This window comes from Octodon degus, unplaced genomic scaffold (assembly GCF_000260255.1).
Source record: "Octodon degus isolate 3935 unplaced genomic scaffold, OctDeg1.0 scaffold00133, whole genome shotgun sequence".
Lineage (NCBI taxonomy): Eukaryota > Metazoa > Chordata > Mammalia > Rodentia > Octodontidae > Octodon > Octodon degus.
Genome location: NW_004524709.1, coordinates 2,448,464 through 2,470,874, shown reverse-complemented (window position 1 = coordinate 2,470,874; position 22,411 = coordinate 2,448,464). Strand labels below are relative to the sequence as shown.

The following is a 22,411-nucleotide window of genomic DNA, read 5'->3' as shown; positions in this document are numbered from 1 at the left end:
CACCATAATGCCTGCCTATTAGATACTGGATTGAAGCCAGTAAGCAGGGAATAGTTGTTTTCATCCAGGAATCATGATTGCCTGTACGAGGGTAGAAGATGGGATGGAAGCCAGAGAAAGAAGATGCGGTGGCTCAGAGTGCAAATCCTGGAGTCAAACTGCCTTGAGCTGGGGCCTTCTTTTACCCTTACGCCTGTTCTTAAGCCTGTTACACCTCTGTTTCCTTCAAGTAGAGATGGCCATCCATCCTTATGGAGCTGAAGAGTACTGTATATGTGTTCCTCAGCACAAGATGTATCTTCAGGACTGTTTTCCTTCTGGTGTGTTCTTCTGTAGTCATTACTTTCTATTCATTCATTTACTATAACCACAAGTCCAAGTATTTAGCAAAAAGCACTCTCCTGAAAACCAAAGAAATAAGGAGCTAGTATGTTCTGTCTCACCTTCACCTCTACCTAGCTTGGCCCAGATCTTAATTTCATGTCATATTCAAGGCCCTTGGCTACTTTTTCAGCCTCATTTCGTGATACTTCCTTTTTCAAAGCCTTTGAGAACTATCATCAGCTCCTAGCACGCTGGTGATCTCAGAAGCATGAGCGTGCACATCTGCCTACCATGTCCTTTTTCATGTTGCATTTCATAAAATCCCTAAAATCTTTCATTCTTCATTTAGAGCGGTGTTCTTGGACACCCCAAGGTGGGGGCTTGGCTGTCCTTCTGTGTGACCTTGCTGTTACCCTACCTGTCTTGTGTCAGAGCATGTGCCGTAGCACTGTCTTTCCATGTTGATTTCTCTGAGTGCCTAGACACTCTGCTTAGGGGAACAGTTATGCCTTTTGTGCAATTTTTTCTCAAGTATAGGGCTAATTATGTACTAGCCATACTGTAAAGAAATTCTCCTTTAAAAAGTTAATTTTCATTTGGGTTTCTTTTCTTTTTCTTTCTTTTTTTGGTACTGGGAATCAAATTCAGGGCCTTGTGTATGCCAGGCAGGCACTGTGCTGCTGAGCTACATCCTCAACCCCTAACTTTCATTTAAAACATGGTAGAAAATGAAAAGTAGAATTTTGAAATTCCTTCTATTCCTTCATAAAGATGTTTCACAGTATTTTAAAATTTCCTTTTTTATGTATAGAATACTCAAAACTTTCAGTGATTAACTTTAAAGTTTTAGAACATAGAAGCCATATGTTTTTGTATCTTTTGACCTAAGTAGAGCATTCCCTAGGATTCTTAAGTTTAATTGTGAAATGCTATTGACCTACTCCAATATTACCTAATATACAAAAGTATGGATATTTGATATCTAATAGTGATACTTAATATAGAATAACTTTTTTTAGTAAATCTTTTTAAGCAACATTCTCTTTAATTTTTTTTTGTAATTTATAAGGAAGCCTCAAATAATAACAGTGAATTTCAATTTTATTTTAGCAAAAGCACCTGGAAATTGAAAGAACTACCAAATGGCTGAAAATGCTAAAAGGTTGGGAAAAATACAAAAATACTGAAAAGGTAATTTAAAATGATGCTGCTTTTATATGAAACTATGTAAATTCAATGTGGATTTTCACAGTAAAATTTTTCTTCAGTCATAAGAACATTGTGCTCATATTCATTTTGAAAAATTAATTTAGCAAAATGCCTTAACCTTGAAAGTCCATATGTGGTAAGTAACAAATACTTCACCTGAATTGGTCTCAGCAATTAAGAGGTCGTATCAAATGGTCCAGAGATAGGATAAGTTTAGGAGTAATTTAATTTAATCCAGCTGCTCAATTATGTTGCCTGTGGCTTAGTTTCTTCCATTTGTTCTGTGTCTTCTGCACTGTCCCTCTTGTGGAGGTGGCAGCCTTTTGGATTCAGAATCATTGCAGCAGTTTCAGGCTTTGTGTTCACACATCACACTGGTAAGAAAGAGAAAAAGGGCTGGTCTCCGATCGCTTTTCTTAAAGCAGGACAATCTCCTTTTCAAGTTTGCTTTTAGCAAACCTCCCTTTAGATCTTTTTTTGCCCATATTGAGTCTGTGTTAAAGTTTTAACACATTTCCACCAGTGCTACATATATGAATGTCCCATGCCACTCAGTGAGTCAGTCATGCACATACCACCGGTGGTTCAAGTTGGCAGGAATGTGTTAAAGCAATTAAAGAAAACCACACACATATTTCTATCAGTGACATCAGAAAAGTCTTTAAATAGAGGAAAGGCCCAAGTTCCCGGTAGCGTCAGTTGAAAGCTCTAAGTTTTGTTTGAAAGGTGAAATGTTATCAGTGACAACAAATGGAATGTCAGTTATTTTTCTTTAAGTGACATTCTGACTTCATTTATTTGGAGAAAACGTCTGTCAAATGCTACCCCAAATCTAAACAATCATGTGGATGTGGTTAGCCAGTTCTTTTAAGTAATAATGGTATTACATGAAAAGCAGAACTTCATTCAGATTGTACTCAGTTTCCTAAGAGCCTGCTCCCTGAGGTGACCATCGTAATTCTGTGTGCAGCAAAAGTCCCATATGTACTCTCCATTTCACCACTCAGCACTGTGATATGCTATATGCTTAGGAGTTGAGATGTAATAAAATTAATGTCTTTCAATGCTTCATCCAGAGCATCATTAAGTGAAACTGACCTTTTTAAGGATTGTGAGTGAAGAACAGAGTGATTTCTTGTTCAATGTTGCCTTGATTTCTGTCAGGCTGCAGTAGTTTTATCATCATTGCTTTTTTGCCACCAGGGCAGAAGCCAGGACACTGAAAATAGAAAGTAGCATTTTAGTCATATTATGAAAATAGTTTTGACCTTGTAGACCATGGCTTGTGAACCACTGACATCTTTTGTCTATAAAATGGAGATAATAATACTCATCAAAGGGATGGAGACTTAATAAGTTAGTGCAGGGAATACACTTGGCATTGTACCTTGCATATAGTAAACGTTAACTACCAATGTTAATTTTTTGAAAGAAGGCTGGATAGTTAAATAAAAATCTTAAAGGAAAAAAAGTCATTTATTGTCCTATAACAAAATACAATTGAGGTAACTGTTAATGAGGTTTTAAACTATTTCCTCACACTTCTTTTCCTATGCTATTTTTTTCCTCCTTTTTTTTAGATATAAAGTATACATATCAGCATTTGCCAACAAGAATTATAGAGAGCATCAGTTTCTTGGGTTTTACTAGGTATAACATGGAAGCATGATAGCCTTGAGGTTAAGAGAAGTCAGAGCCAGACTATCATGGGTTCAAATCACAGCCCTGCCACTTACTAGCTGTATGACTTAGTGAAAGATATTTTACTTTATCTTGCCATGATGTGCTTATGTATGACATGGAAATAATTGCTACCTTGGAGGGTTGGTGAGGATTAAATACTTTAGTAAAGCACATAGATTATTGATTGACAGTGTCTAATCAGTAAGTGTTGCTTATTGTTAGGTAAGAAAAGGGTTCTGATTAAATAGTTGGGAAAATTAGAGCTAAACAAAGATAAACAAGCTTTGTTTACTTCAGCCCTCAATATGAACTTTTAAGTGGGAACTTAAATTATCTGAAACATAGGCAATGATGGAAATCTTCAAATTACAAAACTACAAAGTATATTTTGGTTAGAAGGTATCTCACAGGACTAAGGTCATTTTCCTTTTTTTTTTTTGCGGAACTGGGGATTGAACTCAGGCCCTTGTGCTTGCCTGGGAAGCACTTATTCCACTGAGCCATCTCCCCAGCCCCTGTCATTTTCCTTTTTGAGAATCCTAAATATCCTTATTTTAAGGTCAGATTCTTTTATTTTACTCATTGTGTATTGTTAATTTTCACTATTTTGTTTGAGCATTGGATTTAGAACTCAAGATCTTTTTAAGAGAAATCAGCTCAAAGTGGAAGATGAGGTACAATCCCCTAAGGCCCATGTTCTTGTTTAGTAGAATGCTGCCTCTCAGCTTAGCCTGCAGTTGATAGCTACTTTACCTTCAGTCATTGTGGGAAGACTGCTCAAGTGGTAATTACAGGATAAATTTCCATGCATTGTGCCTATACTTTAACCTCACATTAGTCTAATAAAATATTTGTAGAATTAGGGTTTATTTTCTTCTCTAGTATACATATATCTATGAAATTATGTAAGTCTGTAAAATGAGCAGTTCAAGTAGGCTATTATTCTGACAGCAACTCTGGCTAATGCAGTTCTCATTAAGAAAGATTTTAGCAGAACGATTTCTTTGATGTGTAATTTTAAAGCACTCTTCCATAACTATAATACTAGAATCATTTAGTGATCTATGTAGTTGAATGTGGTATGAAACACAATGAGCCTGCTAAAAAGAATTACTGCTTTCAGTGCATACCTTCCTTTAAATTTTATTGAAGTAAAAAGTAGCATGGAATGTTTCTTTTATCTTTACCAACAGTAGGTATGTTTTCTTACCACAGATTCCTTATTTATAAAATAATAAAACAAATTTTAAGAGTACCTTGAAATAGAAATTTATCTCTATTTGAATTTTTGGAGCTGAAACTTTAGCACGAAAATGTTTCATTAAGGTTGTGTTGCCTGCGAGTTCTCACAGTGTCTGCTTCCTCTTATAGACAGTAGTATTGTATTTTTAAAGTATGCTTGATTAAATTATTTCTGTTGTCAATACCATTATAATTTAATTGGTCATGATATCTTGTGTCTAAGTTCTGACATAGTCTAATACCTGCTATAGATACATACATGTCTTTGTTGGTTTAATGGCTAAGTGGACCTTAGTGTCCATATTAGCCAACATTTTATTTTACTCATTGCAAAACTAAGACCTTTCATTTAAAAATAAATTTGTTAAGGTCACATAGCTTGTTAGCAGCAAGCAAGAAATTCTATATCTGGATGTTGGAGCTCATTTAATTGTTCCATATTTTGTCAAGCCTTTCCTTCTGGTGTTTGTGATAAAGGCCAGAAAGGAATAGAATAGTGTTATAAAATGCAGTAGGACCTTGTAGGTAGTTTAAAACCTTTCAAGGGGGCTGGTGAGATGGCTCAGTGGTCTAAAGCACCTACTTAGAACAAGCTCAGCAAAGCACAGGGACCGCAGTTCAATCCCCCAGCACCACATGCCAGCCAGCCCGCCCCCTGGTGGGCTGAGCTGGCCACACACACACACACACACACACACTCACACACACAAATAAATAAATAAAATTTTAAAAAATAAAATAAAAAATAAAACCTTTCAAGGCCCAGATTTGGGAGACTCATGCTGTTTGAAAGCAGAGACAAATGAGCCAATGGAGCAGGTATAAAGAAAATGGAGAGGCAGGTGTTTCATGGTACATGCTTGCAGTTTTAACAGTGCCCAAAACTAAGCTAGACTTGCTGGGCTGAGAAGTTTACTCATTGACTCATTGGTAGGCAAAATGTTGCACATGCACTGCTGTTTTGAGGTCATGTGAGCTTCAAAAAGGTATTGAAAGTAGTCGCTTTTATTTAAAAGGTATTGAAAGTAGTCACTTTTATTTAAAAGGTATTGAAAGCATTTATAGTTTTAAATGTATCAGCAGGACTGAAGTAGACTAATTTTAGTGGCAAATGAACAAAAATAATGGCAATGAAAGGTTCAGATCAGGCTACCTACCTTTTTCTTTAAGATCTTATGTATTAAATCTATAAAGTTGTGAAATATTTTTAAAGTGATAGTTTTGAAATTGTTGTTAAAATCCAGTATATAGAATTCTACATCATAGTTGTTAAGACTAGGTTCCAAGGGCTGGGGGTGTAGCTCAGCTGCACAGCGCCTGCCTAGCAAGCACACGGCCTAGAGTTCAATTCCTGGTACAAATTTTAAAAGAAAGAAAAAAGAAAGAAAGGACTAGGTTCCAAAATAAGACTAGTGAATTTGAATTCTTAGGATAGTTTACTTCAAGCTACATCTTTGTTTTCTCATTTGTAAAATGGGCATGACGGTAGTAGTATTTACCTCTTTAGAGATGTAGAAATATTACAAGGACTTACAACACATAGTATAATATGAGTTCATCATAGACAATCAGAAAATGTTATTAAATAGACAATAATAGAAATGTTATAAATAGCTTATTGTTATGTTTGATTTATCATTATCCTTGCCACTATTCATATCTTTTCCTGGCACATGTATATATATTCTTCAGTATTCAGTGTGTCATTTTCTCTACAAGAAATCTTTCCCCGCTCTCACAAAGAACTGCTTCCTCCCTTCCTCCATTATCTCTAAGTCTTAGGGTGAGAGCCACTGTGTTGGACAAACAAGTGACACCAGAGCAGATTTATTGTCTCACTTCTGACACTTTCATCCCTGAATTGTTTTGTTTTCCCTTAGAACTATATAGTCATACAAGGGCTAACTACCCCCTATAACATGTGCTGCATATGTGAGCAGGGTGCTGCCTGCCACCCGCCTTTTACCACTCTGGCACACTGGAGAGGAGTCCTCCACCACGACTTTTCTCACCAAGTACAATCCCCAACTTTGCTAGCAATTTATTTGGTTATATTTTATTAGAATTATCTGTTTTGAGATTACTGCTTACACATTTATCTTCCCAACTACAATGTAAGCTCCATAAAACTTTTTTGTGTTTGTAGCTCTGGTACCTGGTAAGTATTGCCACAAAGCAGTTGTTTATTAGAAAGTTTCATTTTACTTTTTTTGAGATAAGGTCTCACTGTGTAGTGCATGCTGGCCTTGAACTTGCTTATGTAGCCCAGGCTGGCCCTCAAACACACAGTAGTCCACCTGCTTCAGCCTCCCAAGTTCTGGGATTGTAGGTGTGTGCAGCTACGCCTGGCTAGCTCTTGCTTTCTACTGATAAAGTCTGCTACTTTAATGAAGCTGTAACTTCTAAGAGGCAATATAGTTTGGCAGAGAGACCCTGAACTTGGAGGAAGAAGATGGAACTCTGACCAAAGCCAGGTACCTCTGTGTACCTTGGTTCTCTTGCATCTACAGTGGAACACTCTGCTGTGCCTACATTTCCAACATCATCGTAGACAGCAGAAAGTACTGCTTTGTTAATTGATGACAAATGGAAACTGGGACTGCTGTTTGAAGAAATAAGCAAACTTACTATAACTGTCACACTTTTATATGATCTTTACCTCTTTTAATAATTTTTTAAAAACTTGTATGATAGTTGGATGCTTATAAGGGAAAAATAACCATAGTAAGTCAGTCATATATTGTCTGAGTATAATTGTCTATAAGTGCCTGGTAGATTGGTTCCAGGACCCCCCAGGATTCCGCAATCTGCTGATGCTCAAGTCCCTATATAAGATGGCATAGTGTTTACATATCACCTCTAAATATCTTCCCATATACTTTTTATTTCTAGACTACGAGTAATAGCTAGTACAGTTAAATTCTGTGTGATTAATTTTACTGTTTATACTGTTTATACTGTATTGTTTAAAGAATTGACAGGGGAAGACACAGCTTGTTTTTAAATCGTTTCAACTGGCAGTTGGTTGAGTTCAGATACGGAATCCATAGATATGAAAGGCTGACTGTATTTGAAAACCAAAAAGCATAACTTAAGACTCTTATTTTAGAATCTTATGACTTAATTCTTTGAATATGTTTTGTTCCATTATGTCCTACAGCTTGAATTCTAGAGACATCCCTTTAACATTTTTTTATGTTTTGGTATAATTATTATTGCTTCAATATTTTCTGGTCTTGGATTTTCTTAATATTTTCCTTTCACTATTCTATGTGTTTTAGAAAGTGCAATTGGGCAAACATTGTACTATAGTCATAGAAGGTTAATCCTTATTTTTTAATGTATTATTAAACCAGTAATTTTTTGTTAATTGGTAACATCTTATATGTGACTCTAGGTGTTAATTAACCTCTTTAGTTTTCACTTTCCTCACCTATAAATTGAATTGTTGGTAAAAGAATAACAAAATGCTTAACAGAATTAAATACCACCAAATGTCTTAAAAATAGTTTCCTGCCCATAGTAAATGCTCAGTAAAGATTGCAGTAATTGTTACTGTGGGTGATACTGGCAATAGGTCAGTATTTCTTTTCCAGTGTTTTCTATATCATTTTAACATTTTATCCCTTTGATAGAATGGGGACCTTTTTTTTGAAAAGAAAAATTTTTTTTTACTTCTTTATTTAATCATGACAACTTGATGGATTTGTTTTCCTAAAACAAGATTTTTAGATAGGTTATAAACAGTAATTTGTATATGATACTGAGTGCAGAATTAGATAAAAGCAGTACAAATAAAATACATTTTATTTAAGGAAAATATTGGACTGGAGAGAGTTCAGCAAACTAAGTGCCTGCTTAGGCAAGAGCATGGACCGGGGTTCAATCCCTAGCACCACATGCCACGCTGGCTCCGCTCTGGGCATGCTGAGCCAGCCACCAAGTCCAGGTGTAGTGCTGCACACCTGTAATCCCAGTGCTGGGGAGGCTGAAAACAGGAGGATCACTATGAGTCCGAGCTGTATAGTGAGACCCTTACTGAACACATAAATTTAAAAAAAATCAGTTTGAGGTTCATGGATATCAATCTCTTTACCCATTATATTGTTTATTATTAGAATTTTCACTGGGCATTATTATGCACACTTGTGATCCCAGCATTGGGGTAGGACTGATTTGCCCTTAGTGACTTAGCAAGACCCTATTGCAAAATAAAAACAGATGGGAAAATAAATCAGAGTGAAGGTCCTGGCTTCAGTTTCCAGTACTCAAAATGTTTTTTCTTTTGTACTTTTCATATTTGGAGTAGTTTCCACATTTCTTGACATTTATACCAGATATTTACTGTATAGTATTTTTACTCTAGAAATTTATATGATAACTTGAAGTTAATACTGCTTTAAAAAACATAGTTTATTATAATTTTGAAGTAGATATAGATTGCAGACTTCTTTGGGAAAAGTAAATCTTAAATTCACTTGTTTTTACTACACTCAGTTTGCAGTTAATGGTAGTAAGCGTTGGATATCTAAAGAATGTTGCAAGTCTGATTTATAGACAACACAGCCATTCTGTATATGTTTCTCCAGTTAGAGCTATTGCACAGGTTAAAATTTCCATAATCTAGGTACTCTCCTTGGAAATTTCAAATCTGAGGCTTACCATGTTGATACCAAAAGAACAAAACAGATCATGTGTAATTTTTTTTTTCTTTTTTCTTTTTTTTTTTTTTTTTTTTTTTTGAGAGACAGGCTTACTGTGTAGTTCAGGCTGTCCTTAAACTCACTTATGTAGCCCAGGCTGTCCTCAAACTGACAGCAGTCTCCAACTTCAGTCCCTGAGTACGGGGCCTACAGTAAGTGCCACCATGCCTAGCTTATGTGTAATTACTGAGCTGAATCAACTTCATAGTAGTCATGGTTTCACAATAAAGTTCATATCACTCACTTTGAACCACAATATTCTTAAAACTACATCATAACTTAAGACGAAGTATATATAAAACAAAGAATTTTATGTTTAGCCTTGGGTCTCATCTCCAGGATCGATCTCCCCTCTCCCCTCTTCCCTCTCCCCTCTCCCCTCTCCCTCCTCTCCCTCCTTCCTCCATCCCTCTCCCTCCTTCCTCCTTCCCTCTCCCTCCTTCCTCCTTCCCTCTCCCTCTCCCTCCTTCCTCTCTTTCTCCCTCCCTTTTTCTCTCTTTACTTCTTTCCCCTCTCTCCTCTCTCTCTCTCCTGTCTCTCAGATATGTGCAGAATCCAAAACACTTTTGCTCCCAGGCATGTCTTTGTCTTTGTCTTTCTTTTCTTTCTTTCTTTTCTTTTTTTTTAACTGGAGATTGAACTCAGGATCTTGGGCTTGCCAGACAGGCAGCATTTCAAATAGGGCTATTCAACCAGTATCTTGATCTTTAAGTAATTATATATTGATTTTTACCTTAATCCATCTTCCATAATTTATTAATCATTTCCTTATTTGGGCATCAAGTTTTAAATTTTGAAAGATAATGAGTATTGTAATTATTATTATTTTTTTAAATTTTTTATTTTTTTTCAAAGTTTTATTGATAAACAGCAATGAGACAGTTTCAAATCAAATCGGAAGTACAGTTTCAACAAATATTACACTGCATATATTCTTCTTAGTGGTTAATTGCTGTACAAGATGCAGACTTGTGATCCTATTTACAAACACCATTAGAACAAATCATTCTATTCATTAACAGAATGTAACTATATATCTATCCCAACCACTTTGAATACACAGATACAAAATGGACATTCATAGGCATACCCCATTTTTCCTAAGTTCCATTATTGAATATTATAGGTGTATAAACTCAGCAAAATATTCTAAGAGTCCAGTAGCCCATAATAGCATTGGGTCTTCTGTTTAACTGGCAATGTCAGAAATTATTGACCTGAGTCCCCCACAGCTCAACTTAACAGCATGGCTTTATTTCCTATATTTTGTCTTCATACTTTTCTACTGGATGGTTAAGACCAAGGTAAAGCAGGACCTATGCAACAAGAGTTGTAGCTTTTTGGTCTGAGAAGGTCATTGAAATGCCCTCAGGATTTATCCTGAGATCCTGTACCTCAGATTGTAGAACCTTTGTCAGTGCATCCATGTGGAGAGTCACGGCCATTGCTTGGCCAATGTGCTCGCTGTGAAAGTCTGAGAGTGTCTTTTCCCCATGTGACTCTCCTTAGGCACACTCTATGTCATCGATCTCTTTCCTCTTTGGCCCCATAATCTTCTTGATCAGAAAATTTGGGACACTACCGAGGTACATGACGTTACAGTACAAGTTCTCATATGTCCTGAGTCTTAACTAACCTTAGAAGGTTAGGCCCAAAATGTTGGCTTTTCTTGTAGCCCTCCTTTTTCTCTAATTTTGGTCTGCAAACTTAGGTTGTTAACCATCCAGAAGACAAGCTTATTGTTATTATCAAACGATTTAGGCTGAGTATTGTAATTATACTTGAAGAAAAAATTATAGAGAAGATGGGGAAATACATCAAACCTTAAGTTTCTTAGAGCAATAGCAATATATTTTTCAAGGACTCAAGAAGTTGATACTAATGATTTATGCTTAGTTTCATTAATGTTTCAGTTTTATTCAAAAGTCTTTATCTTTTCTGAATGATTTATCATTATTTTTGTTTGATCCTTTAGGAAAAGGACATAGTTTTCTCTGAATTAAAGGGGAAGAAAGGAGAGGAGAAAAATGAGAGAGGGATGAGGAGAGGGAGCAAGAGAGAGAAAAAAAATTAGAACATGAAGTGCAGATTGCCAGTGGAACTGAGATCTGAGGTAGATGGGGGGAGCTTGACCTAAGAAGGCCCTAAAGAGTGGTAGAGAAGAGATTAGGAGTTAGATAGCTATGTCTGTACTCCCAACAGGACTCTTTATGAGCACCTTCTGGGTGTGTGACAGGAAGGGAAGAGGTTGTGTAAATAAGATATTCACAACGTAGCAAAGGGCATTGACTATGTTTTCTTGCCTCTCCAGGGACACTTCTGTATGGAATTAGTATGACTTGTACATTCTTGACATTTTGTTTGTTCTTTCTGTGTCTGTCTATATCTCCCCTTTTAGGATAGGAGAAAGATAACGAATCGATTTGTATCAATAACTAAAAATGTATTGATTAATTGTCATGGATACCCTGAAAATAAAAGACCAACAATTATTAATCAGATCAGTTGAAGGGACTATCTTAAGCTTTTGTAAATTCATAACCTCCAGTTTCTTTTTTTTTTTTTTCTTTTTCTTTTGATAAGTTTCACAGAAGAATTTACAAAGGAATTCCCCTCCAACTGCGAGGTGAAGTCTGGGCTCTCCTTCTTGAGATTCCTAAAATGAAAGAAGAAACACGAGACCTTTATAGTGTGAGTAGCTAAACTATTTGAAGTTAAAAATTAAAATAATTTATTTTAGCTTTTAAGGTGATGTAAGGCTTAAAATTATCACTTGAAATTATATCAAAAGTATATTGGATTGAGTTTTAGAGATGTATTTGTTTTATTGATTTGTAGTCTCAAATTTGAAGTAAGTACTTAAGTAAAAATGTTGTGATAATGTCTATATTAATCAGTGAGTGTTGTGTTTTTGAAATACATAAATGATTAATCACAGTATTTAAAATAACTCATCAATATTGGAGGATATTTGAAGGGAAAATTGACTAAAACCTGATTGTAGTATCAATAAAGAGATTTGTAATGTCCTTTTTAGAGTTTATGGGGAAATAACAATTCACTTTATCTTACATCTGTCAATATATGTTATTTTTCTTCCAGGGTTATAACAAAGAATTTGTTTTCAAGATTATTATGTTACCAGGGCTGGGGAAATAGCTCAGTAGAATAAGTTCTTACCTGGCAAGCATAAGGTCCTGAGTTCAATCCCTGGCACCACAAAAAAAAAAAAAAAGTTATGATAAGGTTTATTTATCAGCAAATGTTAAACTTTTGTGTGATCAGTAATGCTTTTCTTAGCATTAAATTTACCTCCTTTTCATCACAGTCTACCTATTCTATAACTGTTTTGTATTAACTTTGAAAAGGTAATTTTTTTTTTCTAAGAATCATAGATCTGCAGATTTTGATATAGTTTCCTTAGAAAATAAAGGTAAAGAAAGTAAGTTAGAATAGATTAAAAAGTATTTCTAGTTTAAACCAACTACAAAAGGTACTTTGATGTTCTTTTGGTATTTTCTTTTCATGTATACTGAGGAGAAATTTCATCAAGATGAAAGGTAGTGAACTATAGCTTTCATTTGTACTGTATGTGTTTTTCTACATGGAAATAAAAATTTCTAGTGATTGGTTAATGTAAGAGAATCATTTAGTGAAAACTGATGGCCCCAACAAAAACAACTTCACCATTGGTACTCCCAAGCTTATCATTTTCAACAGTCGGAAGCACTTTCATTGGGTATTAGAAATTCCCTACTTCACTGAGTCTTCTTTTCCTGACCACTCTTTCTTACTAGCTCTGTATTTTGGTTACTTTTCTCTTGTTGCTAAGAGAAAATAGTTGACACCCAAAATTAAGGAAGGAAAGGTTTATTTAGCTCGCAGTTTGTGGAGGTTTCAGTCTATAATCACCTGGCTTTACAGCCAGGTGGCATTGCAGAGGGGCAGCATTTCAGGGCAGCAGAAGACGGCAAATGCAACAGGAGCACAGAGGGGAGAAGCAAGCCTCTTGTCCTCCCTTGTATTGTATGCAGGTTACCACCCTAGGGTGGGTGTAGCACTCACATCATTAATCCCAGCAATAGACAATAAACCAGTCACAAACTCTAGTCAGTGGCCTCCAAAAAGCCTGCCCCTTTTGACCACTTTAGGCTTTGAGGGGACATCCAAACATAAACTGTAATACTCTGTGAAAGTCGTATTATAGTAGTTGCCACACAGCCTCTCTGAACTGGCTGGAACTTCAGTAGGAGTAAAACTACCTTCTCTTAATCTACCAAGATTTTTCTCAGATGAGTGGAATTATTTGAAGCCTGCCTGACATATTGTGAACATTTAGTCCTTCAAGTTTGTCCAATGGTGTTTGCCCTTCTTAGATTGCAGCTTTGACTGGAGGAACTGCTACACTACACACAGAAATGAATAGGTGTGATCAAGAAGCTGTTCTTCTCTGTCATAGGAGATAGTAGTATAGAAGTATATAATTACTCCTTGCTATGTGGCAGATACTCCAGAAGTAACAAGACAAAAAACTAGGCTAAATTGAAAGGAGAAAAAGAAATCATCTTTATGGTTCAGAAAGTCATCATGGAGTAGGTGTCTGAGATGTTGTTTCCACAAGGAAAAAAGGAAGATGAATTTTCAAGGCATATTTTGAACACCTTTACATCTGACTAACTTTAGTTTGAAGGTTCATATTGCTATATTTCTTAAAATACTTTACTTTGAGGAGATTTGTCCTTATTCAGATACTTTGATGTATAGATATGTGAACTACTTTATTTAATTATAGCAATAATACCAAGAGGCAAGCTTTACTATTATTATTATTGAGGTTAAGTAACCTTTTATCCCCAAGTGCAGACATAGAATTTGAAATCCAGGCATTCTGGCTTCTGAGTCATTGCTCTTGATCTACTGCTTTTTACTTTTATTTGTGTCTCATTTGTATTTATTCCTTTTGTAACTAGCAGTAGACCTTATAGATAGAGGTGAGTCCATCCACAGTGAGCACAAGCCTATATAGCCATAGCTTGATTCAGTAATCTAGTAGGCCAAAACCACAGAGATTTGTAAATTTTTATCTAAATATCTTCCATTATGGGTTCTTTAAATCCAGTTTGTTGATTGATTGATTGATTGATTGATTGATTGACAAGATCTTGCTAAGCTGCCCAGATTGAGCTCTAACTTGTGATCTTCCCCTTTTAGTCTCCAAAAACTCTGGGATTACAGGTATATACTACCATGCCTGCATCTCCTTTCTTTTATAAAGTGCTTATTCTTATATTATTGTGATTATTGTGGATTACAACCCTTGTAGTCTCAAGAGATAACTGCATGAACTGTTTACCTCCTTCGAGGTCAGAAATGTTAATGAACTATATTCTGTGTATTACCTTGGAAACATTTTAGGGCAAAAATAACCCTATTATTTTTTACTACTTAATTGGGCACAGGGCTTTGCTTCTGTCATGACATCTTTTTTTTTTTTTTTTTTTTTATGTATTTAGTACAGGGTATACAGGGTCTCACTACATAGATCGGACTTGTAGTGATCCTCCTGTTTTTCAGCCTCCCAAGCACTGGGATTATAGGCGAGTGCCACCACACCCAGTCTCTATTGCTCTCAGCACACCCTGGGGGCAGGGCCTACTCTGCAGGCCTGGGGAAACCCACCCCCACCCCACCACTCCTGCCTAAGTAGGAGCTTTAATCTGCTGAGTTATCTGGCCAGCCCTTAATGACACCTTTTGTGTGATGTATTTTCTTGTCTTTAAGAGAAGCTGATACTGTAGATCCATTTGAGTCTTCTCTTCTTCCCCTATGTTTTATTTTAGGGCACTTTTTGTTTCAAACACTTCTTGAAACCAGAGTGCAGATAGGCATTTAGTGTACTTAAATCCAAGAAAGCTAAATTCTAGACTGGCCGTGGGAAATTGGAAAGGCAACATGATTGTTATTTCAAATCTTCAGAAGCTCAGTAATTGCCAGTGGTAGGTGTCTCAGAAGTGAAAGTGAAACTAAGTGAAGCTAAACACAGATGTAGCTGAAAGTCCATTTGAGAAGCAGTCAGAGCCCCCAGGTCTTTCTAGCTCTGGCCTAAGACTGGAGGTTCATTCTTGTGAGAGGGCAAGGAGAGCTTTTGGACTGGGCCAGCACAGCCATCGCTGAGGTGGGCTGCTGTAGTGAAAGCACAGCAGTAGGCTGTCGCAGAGTTTAGACAACCTGGCCTTTTTTCTCAATCTACCGCCTAGAACATTGGCACCTTTATGCTGATCATTCTGGTAGGAGATGGGAACGACCTCCTGGGGAATATGCTCCCTTCCAGAAAATAGTGATTTCCAGGAAACCCCCTGAAACTGCCTAGCAGGTCCACATTGTAAAGGGAGACCATGTTGTAAGAGTTCCTGACCCCTCTCCCAGGCTCACAGACTTTTTAGTGTCTTGCTGTGTTTTTTTAATTGTTGCTGCTATTGTTGGATTTTGCTTTTGTTTTTGAGACAAGGTCTCACTTTGTAGTGCAGATTGGCATTGAATTCACAATGATCCTTCTGCCTCAGCTTCCTGAATACTAGGATCACAGGTGTGTGCCACAGGTGTCTTACTGGTAAATAAAAACAGACACTAAAGTTTTGCATTTGAGGAGAGGAGTACCATGAAGGACAAATAAAAACAACAAAACAAACAAACAAAAACAACTTGTAAGAAACAGACTACAAAGCAAGAAGAAAACTTAAGATTGTCACTATCATCAGAGAAATAAAGTAGATATTATATCCATAAAACAAGTGTAGGGTGCTATAAAAAGGAACATTTGAGAATAACAGAAATGGAAAACTTAAGAAAAATGAAAAACTTAATTGAAAGTAATGATTGAATTAATTTCCAAAATGGGAAATAGAGAAAATACAAGAAAAATTTATAACAGTGTAGGAGGTTTCACATTGTAATAATCAGAGTTCTGTAAAGACAAAAATGGGAATAGAGGGAGGGGAGAAGGAAGAAACTGATAGATGAATTATTAAAGGCAGTTTTTCAGAACTGAGAGGTATATGCGTTTTCACAATTTAAAGGGTCTTCCAGTTACCACATCTGTTGATAAAAATAGATCTAAATCAAGTAGAGAAATGTGAAGCTTCAGAAATGGAGAAAACATCACCTGTAAACTTTTAGAGAGGAGGAAAAGACTTTTTATAATGACACAAGAATTCACATGACAACATGAAAGGCCAAAAGGCAGCCTTTTGAGCAGAGATATTTTGTAACTTACACTTCTAAAGTAACTGAACAGTTTATTGAGACCGTAGAATCTTTAGACATTAGAGCTTTTAGAAGCTGTATCTTGTACACACCCTTTTAAGGGAGCCACTCGTGACTAAACAGTAACCCGAGAGTGTGGAGAGGTGAGACCCAGGAGCAAAGGGAGCCACACCAAGAGCAGAGCCAAGAACAGCCCAGCACATGGCAGGACTGATTAGGGCAGCAGCCCAGAGGCCTGGCAGCAGCAGGACAGGCTGCAGAGGGAGAGTGGTCTCCATGAAGGTGAACTTACAGGCATGTGTATTCTATCAGCACATCAGAGGAGAGTTATAGTTTACAGTGAATTTAGGATCGATTTAGTTACCAACACATAGACAGTGATGCAGATCAAGAAGGAAGGCAACAATTAGCTCCAAGGAAAACAAAAATACTGTGCTGTAAAGACTTAAGAAATCTTAGTAAGTCACAGAGCTTTCACACAATATTAGTAATTCAAACCCCTAAAAATTTCCTGTTCTAAATTAAAATCTTACTATTAACATGATGGGGGAAAAAAGTGAAAAAAGAGGAAAAGGTTGAGGATGCTGAGAAGGAAGGTTTTCCTTATGTACCTTTTCATGTGGCTTTGATGGTTTGATAGCAGGGGCAGTTGGAGACAGGTTTTTGCTATGTAGTCAGGCTGGCCTTGAGCTCCCTATGTAGCCCAAGCTGGCCTTGAACTCACAGGGATCCTTTTGCCTCAGCCTCCCTAGTGCTGGGGTTGCAGGCATGTGCCACCATGCCCAGGGTGGCTTTGATTTTTTTAAACCATGGGAATGATTTTTCTAAGCAACAACGAAACATTATAAATGTGAAACAGTTTATATTTGATCATAGATTGTCAAAAGTGATCTCATAAAAATGTGCTTTCTTCTTTTCTTTTAGAAATTAAAACACAGAGCACGAGGCTGTTCACCTGATATCAGACAAATAGACCTTGATGTCAACCGTACATTTAGGGACCATATTATGTTTAGAGACAGATACGGTGTTAAGTAAGTAAAGTTTAATATTATGCACTGTAAAGAGCAGTTATAAAGTTTGTACTAGGTTAAAATGTGAGTGTTTAGAATATCTTATATAAGGGCCGGGGAGATGACTCAGTGGAATAAGCACTTCCCTGGCAAGTGCAAGGGCCTGAGTTCAATCCTCGGTTCCACAAAAAAAAAAAAAAAAAGAATATCTTATATAGACTGACATTAAGACATTTTTATTAATATATTTGCTAAACATTGTGAATATATTCACTGTGTGTATTGGTCCATAATGCATCTTGATCCTTTTGATTTACATCCTACATGTGTAGGCTTTTGCAGATAATTTGAATCTTGTGTGTGTGACACCTAACATCTAATTTAACTTAAAGTTTTAAAGCTTTGAGATAGGGTGCTATAAAATTAGTAACAAAGCATTTTATGATCTCACAATTTAATGAAAGTATAATGGATTCTTTCATTCAAAGATATGGAAAAGAAATAAGAGAAATGAAAATTAATGAAATGAGGAATTAATGAAATGAGTATATGATTGGAACATTGATACTACACATGAGCATGTCCTTGCTGTGATGTTTGTAAATGAAACGCAGTTTTGCTGACCTGTGATCAGTCAGGTTTAGCCAGTGAAGTGGAAGCCATTAATAGGTGTACACCACGAGACTGGCTTACTAGGTTGTGGAGGTGAAAGACAATCCAAGATCCACAGTAGATCACTGAAAGGATAAGCCAGAATTCTCAGGCATAAACCAAAGCTTTTGTTCTTGGGTGGAACTTCTTATTGAGGAAATATAAATTCAATCAGTCCTATCCAGATTACCCAGGGTAATCGCCCTTTCTTAAATTGAACAGATGATATATTTTCACTACATCTGCAAAATACCTTCACAGCAACACCTGAATCATTGTTTTTGTTTTGTTTTAAGACCATGTTTATTTTATCAGTATACCTGAGATCTACATAATGAACACATTCATCACAGAGAACTTGTACCTGTACATGATATATCTTGATTCTTTTTTCCCATTCCCTTCAACCTCTTGAATCATTGTTTAATGGGGGATGGTAGCCTAGTCAAATTGACCCGGACCTAACCATCATAAGTTACTCTTGTCAACTTAGTACTCATATGCATCTCTTTAAACCACTAAATCATACTTCTAATGTGATACAACTATTGTAGTTAAAACTGAAAACATGCAAACTCTTTCCCCACAAGTAGATGTTAAGGGCTGGGGAGATAGCTCAGTAGGTCCTGAGTTCACTCTCTGGTACCACCAAAAAAAAAGTAGATGTTAAGTCCTTGAGTGATGGTCACATTTCTGTTTTTATATCCTGTTAACTATTATTAATGTATCTTATACATGATAAGAGAAAGGAAATTATATATATATATATATATATATCATACACAAAATATTCATACCATATAAAGGAAGAAGTACTTACCACAATTTTAGTCTTTTCTACAAGTGGCTATATAGTTATAAATGATATTTGTGACTACCTTCTTCTAATCCCCATTGTGTTTACCTTTGTCTTCAGCAAGTGCCTAGGCTAGGTGACTCAGACTTGATTCATTCTTAAACACTGTGGATCATTACAATCCTGCCTGGATTTGGTTGCGTAGATTTTGACTGACATTAATAGCAAGGGTTGGTAATACTAACAGGTGCCTCAGCATTGTCCTGTATTCCTGTATTCCTTCTTTTGTCCTTTGGATGGTGGAATCTCATTCCCTTAGAAATCAGGATCAATCTGCCTTTGCCTATCGAGGCATAAAGAACCTAAAGTAGTATAAATCCAGAGTGCTTAGGTCGCAGTTTCAGCCTCCAGTTCCACTGTTGTTAAACCTCCAAATGAAAACACTCCTCTCGTGGGACTGAGATCTCCAAATCACAAGATGCAGAGGTTGTAGGCACAGGGAGCAGAAACTTGTTAGTGAATCCTCAGCATTAAGAGTGAATGGAGGGGCTGGAGAGATGGCTCAGTGGTCTAAAGCACCTACTTAGAACAAGCTTGGCAAGGCATCAGGGACTGCGGTTCAATCCCCCAGCACCACATGCCAGCCGGCCCCGCCCCCTGGTGGGCTGAGCTGGCCACACACACACCACACACACTCTCTCTCTCTCTCTCTCAAATAATAAATAAAAAAAAAAAAATTAAAAAAAAAAAAAAAAAGGGAATGGAGCCACTCCCCTGAGTCTTATATTCCTGAACCCTGCTTGTGGGGAAAAAAAAAAAAAAAAAAAAGCACCTTTTCTTTGAGGGTAATACAGAATGTAAGCAGCTTCTCTTGGAGAACATTGCCCTTGGCCTGCCTGGTGTTGGTCTTAGCTGGGACTGTAACTTAGTCTTCAAAATGCTGTGCCACTGTCCTATTAAGCAGTAGCTAGTTCTACTGGGATTATTTCAGAGTAAGATAGTTCAATGAAAGAAGACAGAAATTTAAGGAATTGTGAAGCCATCTATGTTTTTGTTACACATTCTGTTTAGTCTCAAATTTGAGACAGTTAACTGTCTCAAATTTAGACAGTTTATTGCAGCTTGGGAGAAATTTCTTTATTACAGTAGTCATTTTATCTGGATTATCCGTTGGCTTTCCATCAGCTTTTTTGTGTTTAATTTTAAAAGTATGTGAAATAACTAAATTGTATTTAATATAAATTTTTACTTCTCTAGGCAACAATCTTTATTCCATGTTCTTGCTGCATATTCTATTTATAATACGGTAAGTTGGAGCATTCCTGTCCAGTCCTGTGAGCTATATTCTTTTTTTTTTTTTTTAATATATATTTATCTGTGAGCTACATTGAGGTCCCTTTGGCACTCCTTCCCTAACAATGTCCCTCTAGGTTCAGTTCTTCATCTCAGGACCAAATGACTCTTAGCTTTGTGGTAATCCTGGGGTCCTAGAACAGCTGATTTCTAAGTCAGAAAGCTTAGATATGACCACAATATGCCAGTGAACCATACTTTTTTATGCCACGTTTTGTGGATAGAGTTTCGTTTTTATTTTAAGTAAGAAAGACTAGGAATGAGCCTGGCAGGACAGGAAGTTGGCAGCTAGATTGATTTTAACTTGACTCTTCATAACTCATTATTTCTAGGAGTTTGTCACATTTTGTCTGTTGGGTGAGGTCTAGTAGAGGTACAAAGTCTTTGGTAATGGACATACTGCTCTAAAGGGTTTACTATTCTTGGGAGAAAATAATTTAGGGAAAGACTTAACATGGATATTAAATAAATATTTGTTGACTAGGTTCCAAGGAAGACAGTCTTTAAACCTTTGAAATAAATTCTCTTGTATCTACGACCTTTATGTTACAAGAGCAGAAATTTTCCTCCCACCAGAGGAAGTGAAAAAGGGATTTACTAAGAGGATTTCTCAGAAATTAAGCAGTAACAGCCTCATGGGAGTTGGAGCTGGAAAGTGATAAGCACTCCATGAAAAAGCTACACTTTTTCTCCCTCCCAGTCAGAAGCCATAAAGAATCTGATTACCTCTGTGGACTATTCATCCCAGTGTTTACCTCTCTAGATTGTTTCCTTTTCCTACTTGCTAGTTACTCATGGCTAAATTTCACTCCCAGACCCACTGTGACCATGCTGTTCAGGTGGGAACTTACAGTGATTGTAGTCTCTCTTGCTTTGTTCAAATTTCCTAGAGAATGGAGTGTATGATCAGTCAGTGCAACAAATTGCTTGTTCCCTTGAGACCAGGCATCCTCATCTGGTCCATCAGATGTGGTTCCTGTGACACAAACACCAGTCTCTTAAGGCCACATCATAAGCAGGAACTGTGAAGAGAAGGGACATAAGCTAGATAGACAACCCAAGAAGTGTCAGTAAGGGTCTAGAAATATAAGGGAGAAGCAAACTGGGTGGAGGGGGCAGTGCCAGCGTCTGCACAAAACAGGAGTGATGAGGTAAGAATTGCACATAAAATGAAACAAGTATTAGCAGTCTTTAAAGAAAATAGAACAATGTCAAAGAGAAGACAGTAAAAAAAAGTGTAAATTAGACTTTTCTATTCTTTTTATCTTGAGCAGTTTTCTTTATAATATATGGCAGATTATTATAAAGACTGATCATTATCTATAGAATTGCTCACTGCATGATGTATCTAGATACTTTCTGACACTTAGTAGGTCAGCCTTTTCTGTGCATTTACATGTTACTTAATTTTAAACTCGCTTTGTTCTCCTTTGCTCTTCAGGAGGTTGGGTACTGTCAGGGAATGAGCCAGATTACAGCTCTGCTGCTCATGTACATGAACGAGGAAGATGCTTTCTGGGCTCTCGTCAAACTCTTCTCAGGACCCAAACATGCCATGCATGGTAAGGAAAACCCATATTTTTATCACAAATAGTAAACAACAGAATGAAAAAAGAAAAAACAAAATCAAAGATACTTGGTAGAATTAAGTACAATAAACTGTTCCTCAGAGCTTGTTCAATTAGTATTTGTTACTACTTTCTTTTTTAGTTTTTCCTTTTTGAACTTTTCTAGCTTTTCTGTTCACATTGATTTTTCTTTGTCTTTTCCCTAAATTATATTGACATTTTAAAATTCTTTTTTTCTTATCCTTGGTCAAAAGAAAGTAATTTAGGTTTAGAAGAATGTAGGAAAAGCTATACATTACTGGGAGAAATAAAAGATATGTTTTGATTAAAATTTGACTGTTATGCAGTTATGACTTAAGTGAAATATTACTTTTTAAAAATGTATTTAGTACAGGGTCTCACTACATAGGTCAGACTCATATTTTCGTGGTTTCAGCCTCCCAAGCGCTGGGATTACAGACACATGCCACTATACCCAGTCTCAATCTCCCTCTTAGTGCTCCTTGGCTGCTACACTCTGCCTCAGCAGGCACTTTAGTCCGCTGAGCTATCTGGCTGGCCCTTGAAATATTACTTTTGACAGCATATTGCGATGTATAACTTTTT

At 36.6% G+C, this 22,411-nt stretch overlaps 1 protein-coding gene across 3 annotated transcripts in view; it reads left to right on the top strand.

Moving 5' to 3' along the window:
* The window catches only part of Usp6nl (USP6 N-terminal like), a 169,559-nt gene that overhangs the window by 117,701 nt on the left and 29,447 nt on the right, over positions 1–22,411 (top strand). For all 3 annotated transcript variants that reach the window (XM_023701330.1, XM_023701329.1, XM_004641268.2), the window contains 5 exons: positions 1,435–1,515; positions 11,745–11,852; positions 17,349–17,458; positions 20,142–20,190; positions 21,679–21,799. In XM_023701330.1, the coding sequence (XP_023557098.1) occupies positions 1,435–1,515; positions 11,745–11,852; positions 17,349–17,458; positions 20,142–20,190; positions 21,679–21,799 (469 nt within the window). The remainder of the gene's footprint in view (positions 1–1,434; positions 1,516–11,744; positions 11,853–17,348; positions 17,459–20,141; positions 20,191–21,678; positions 21,800–22,411) is intronic.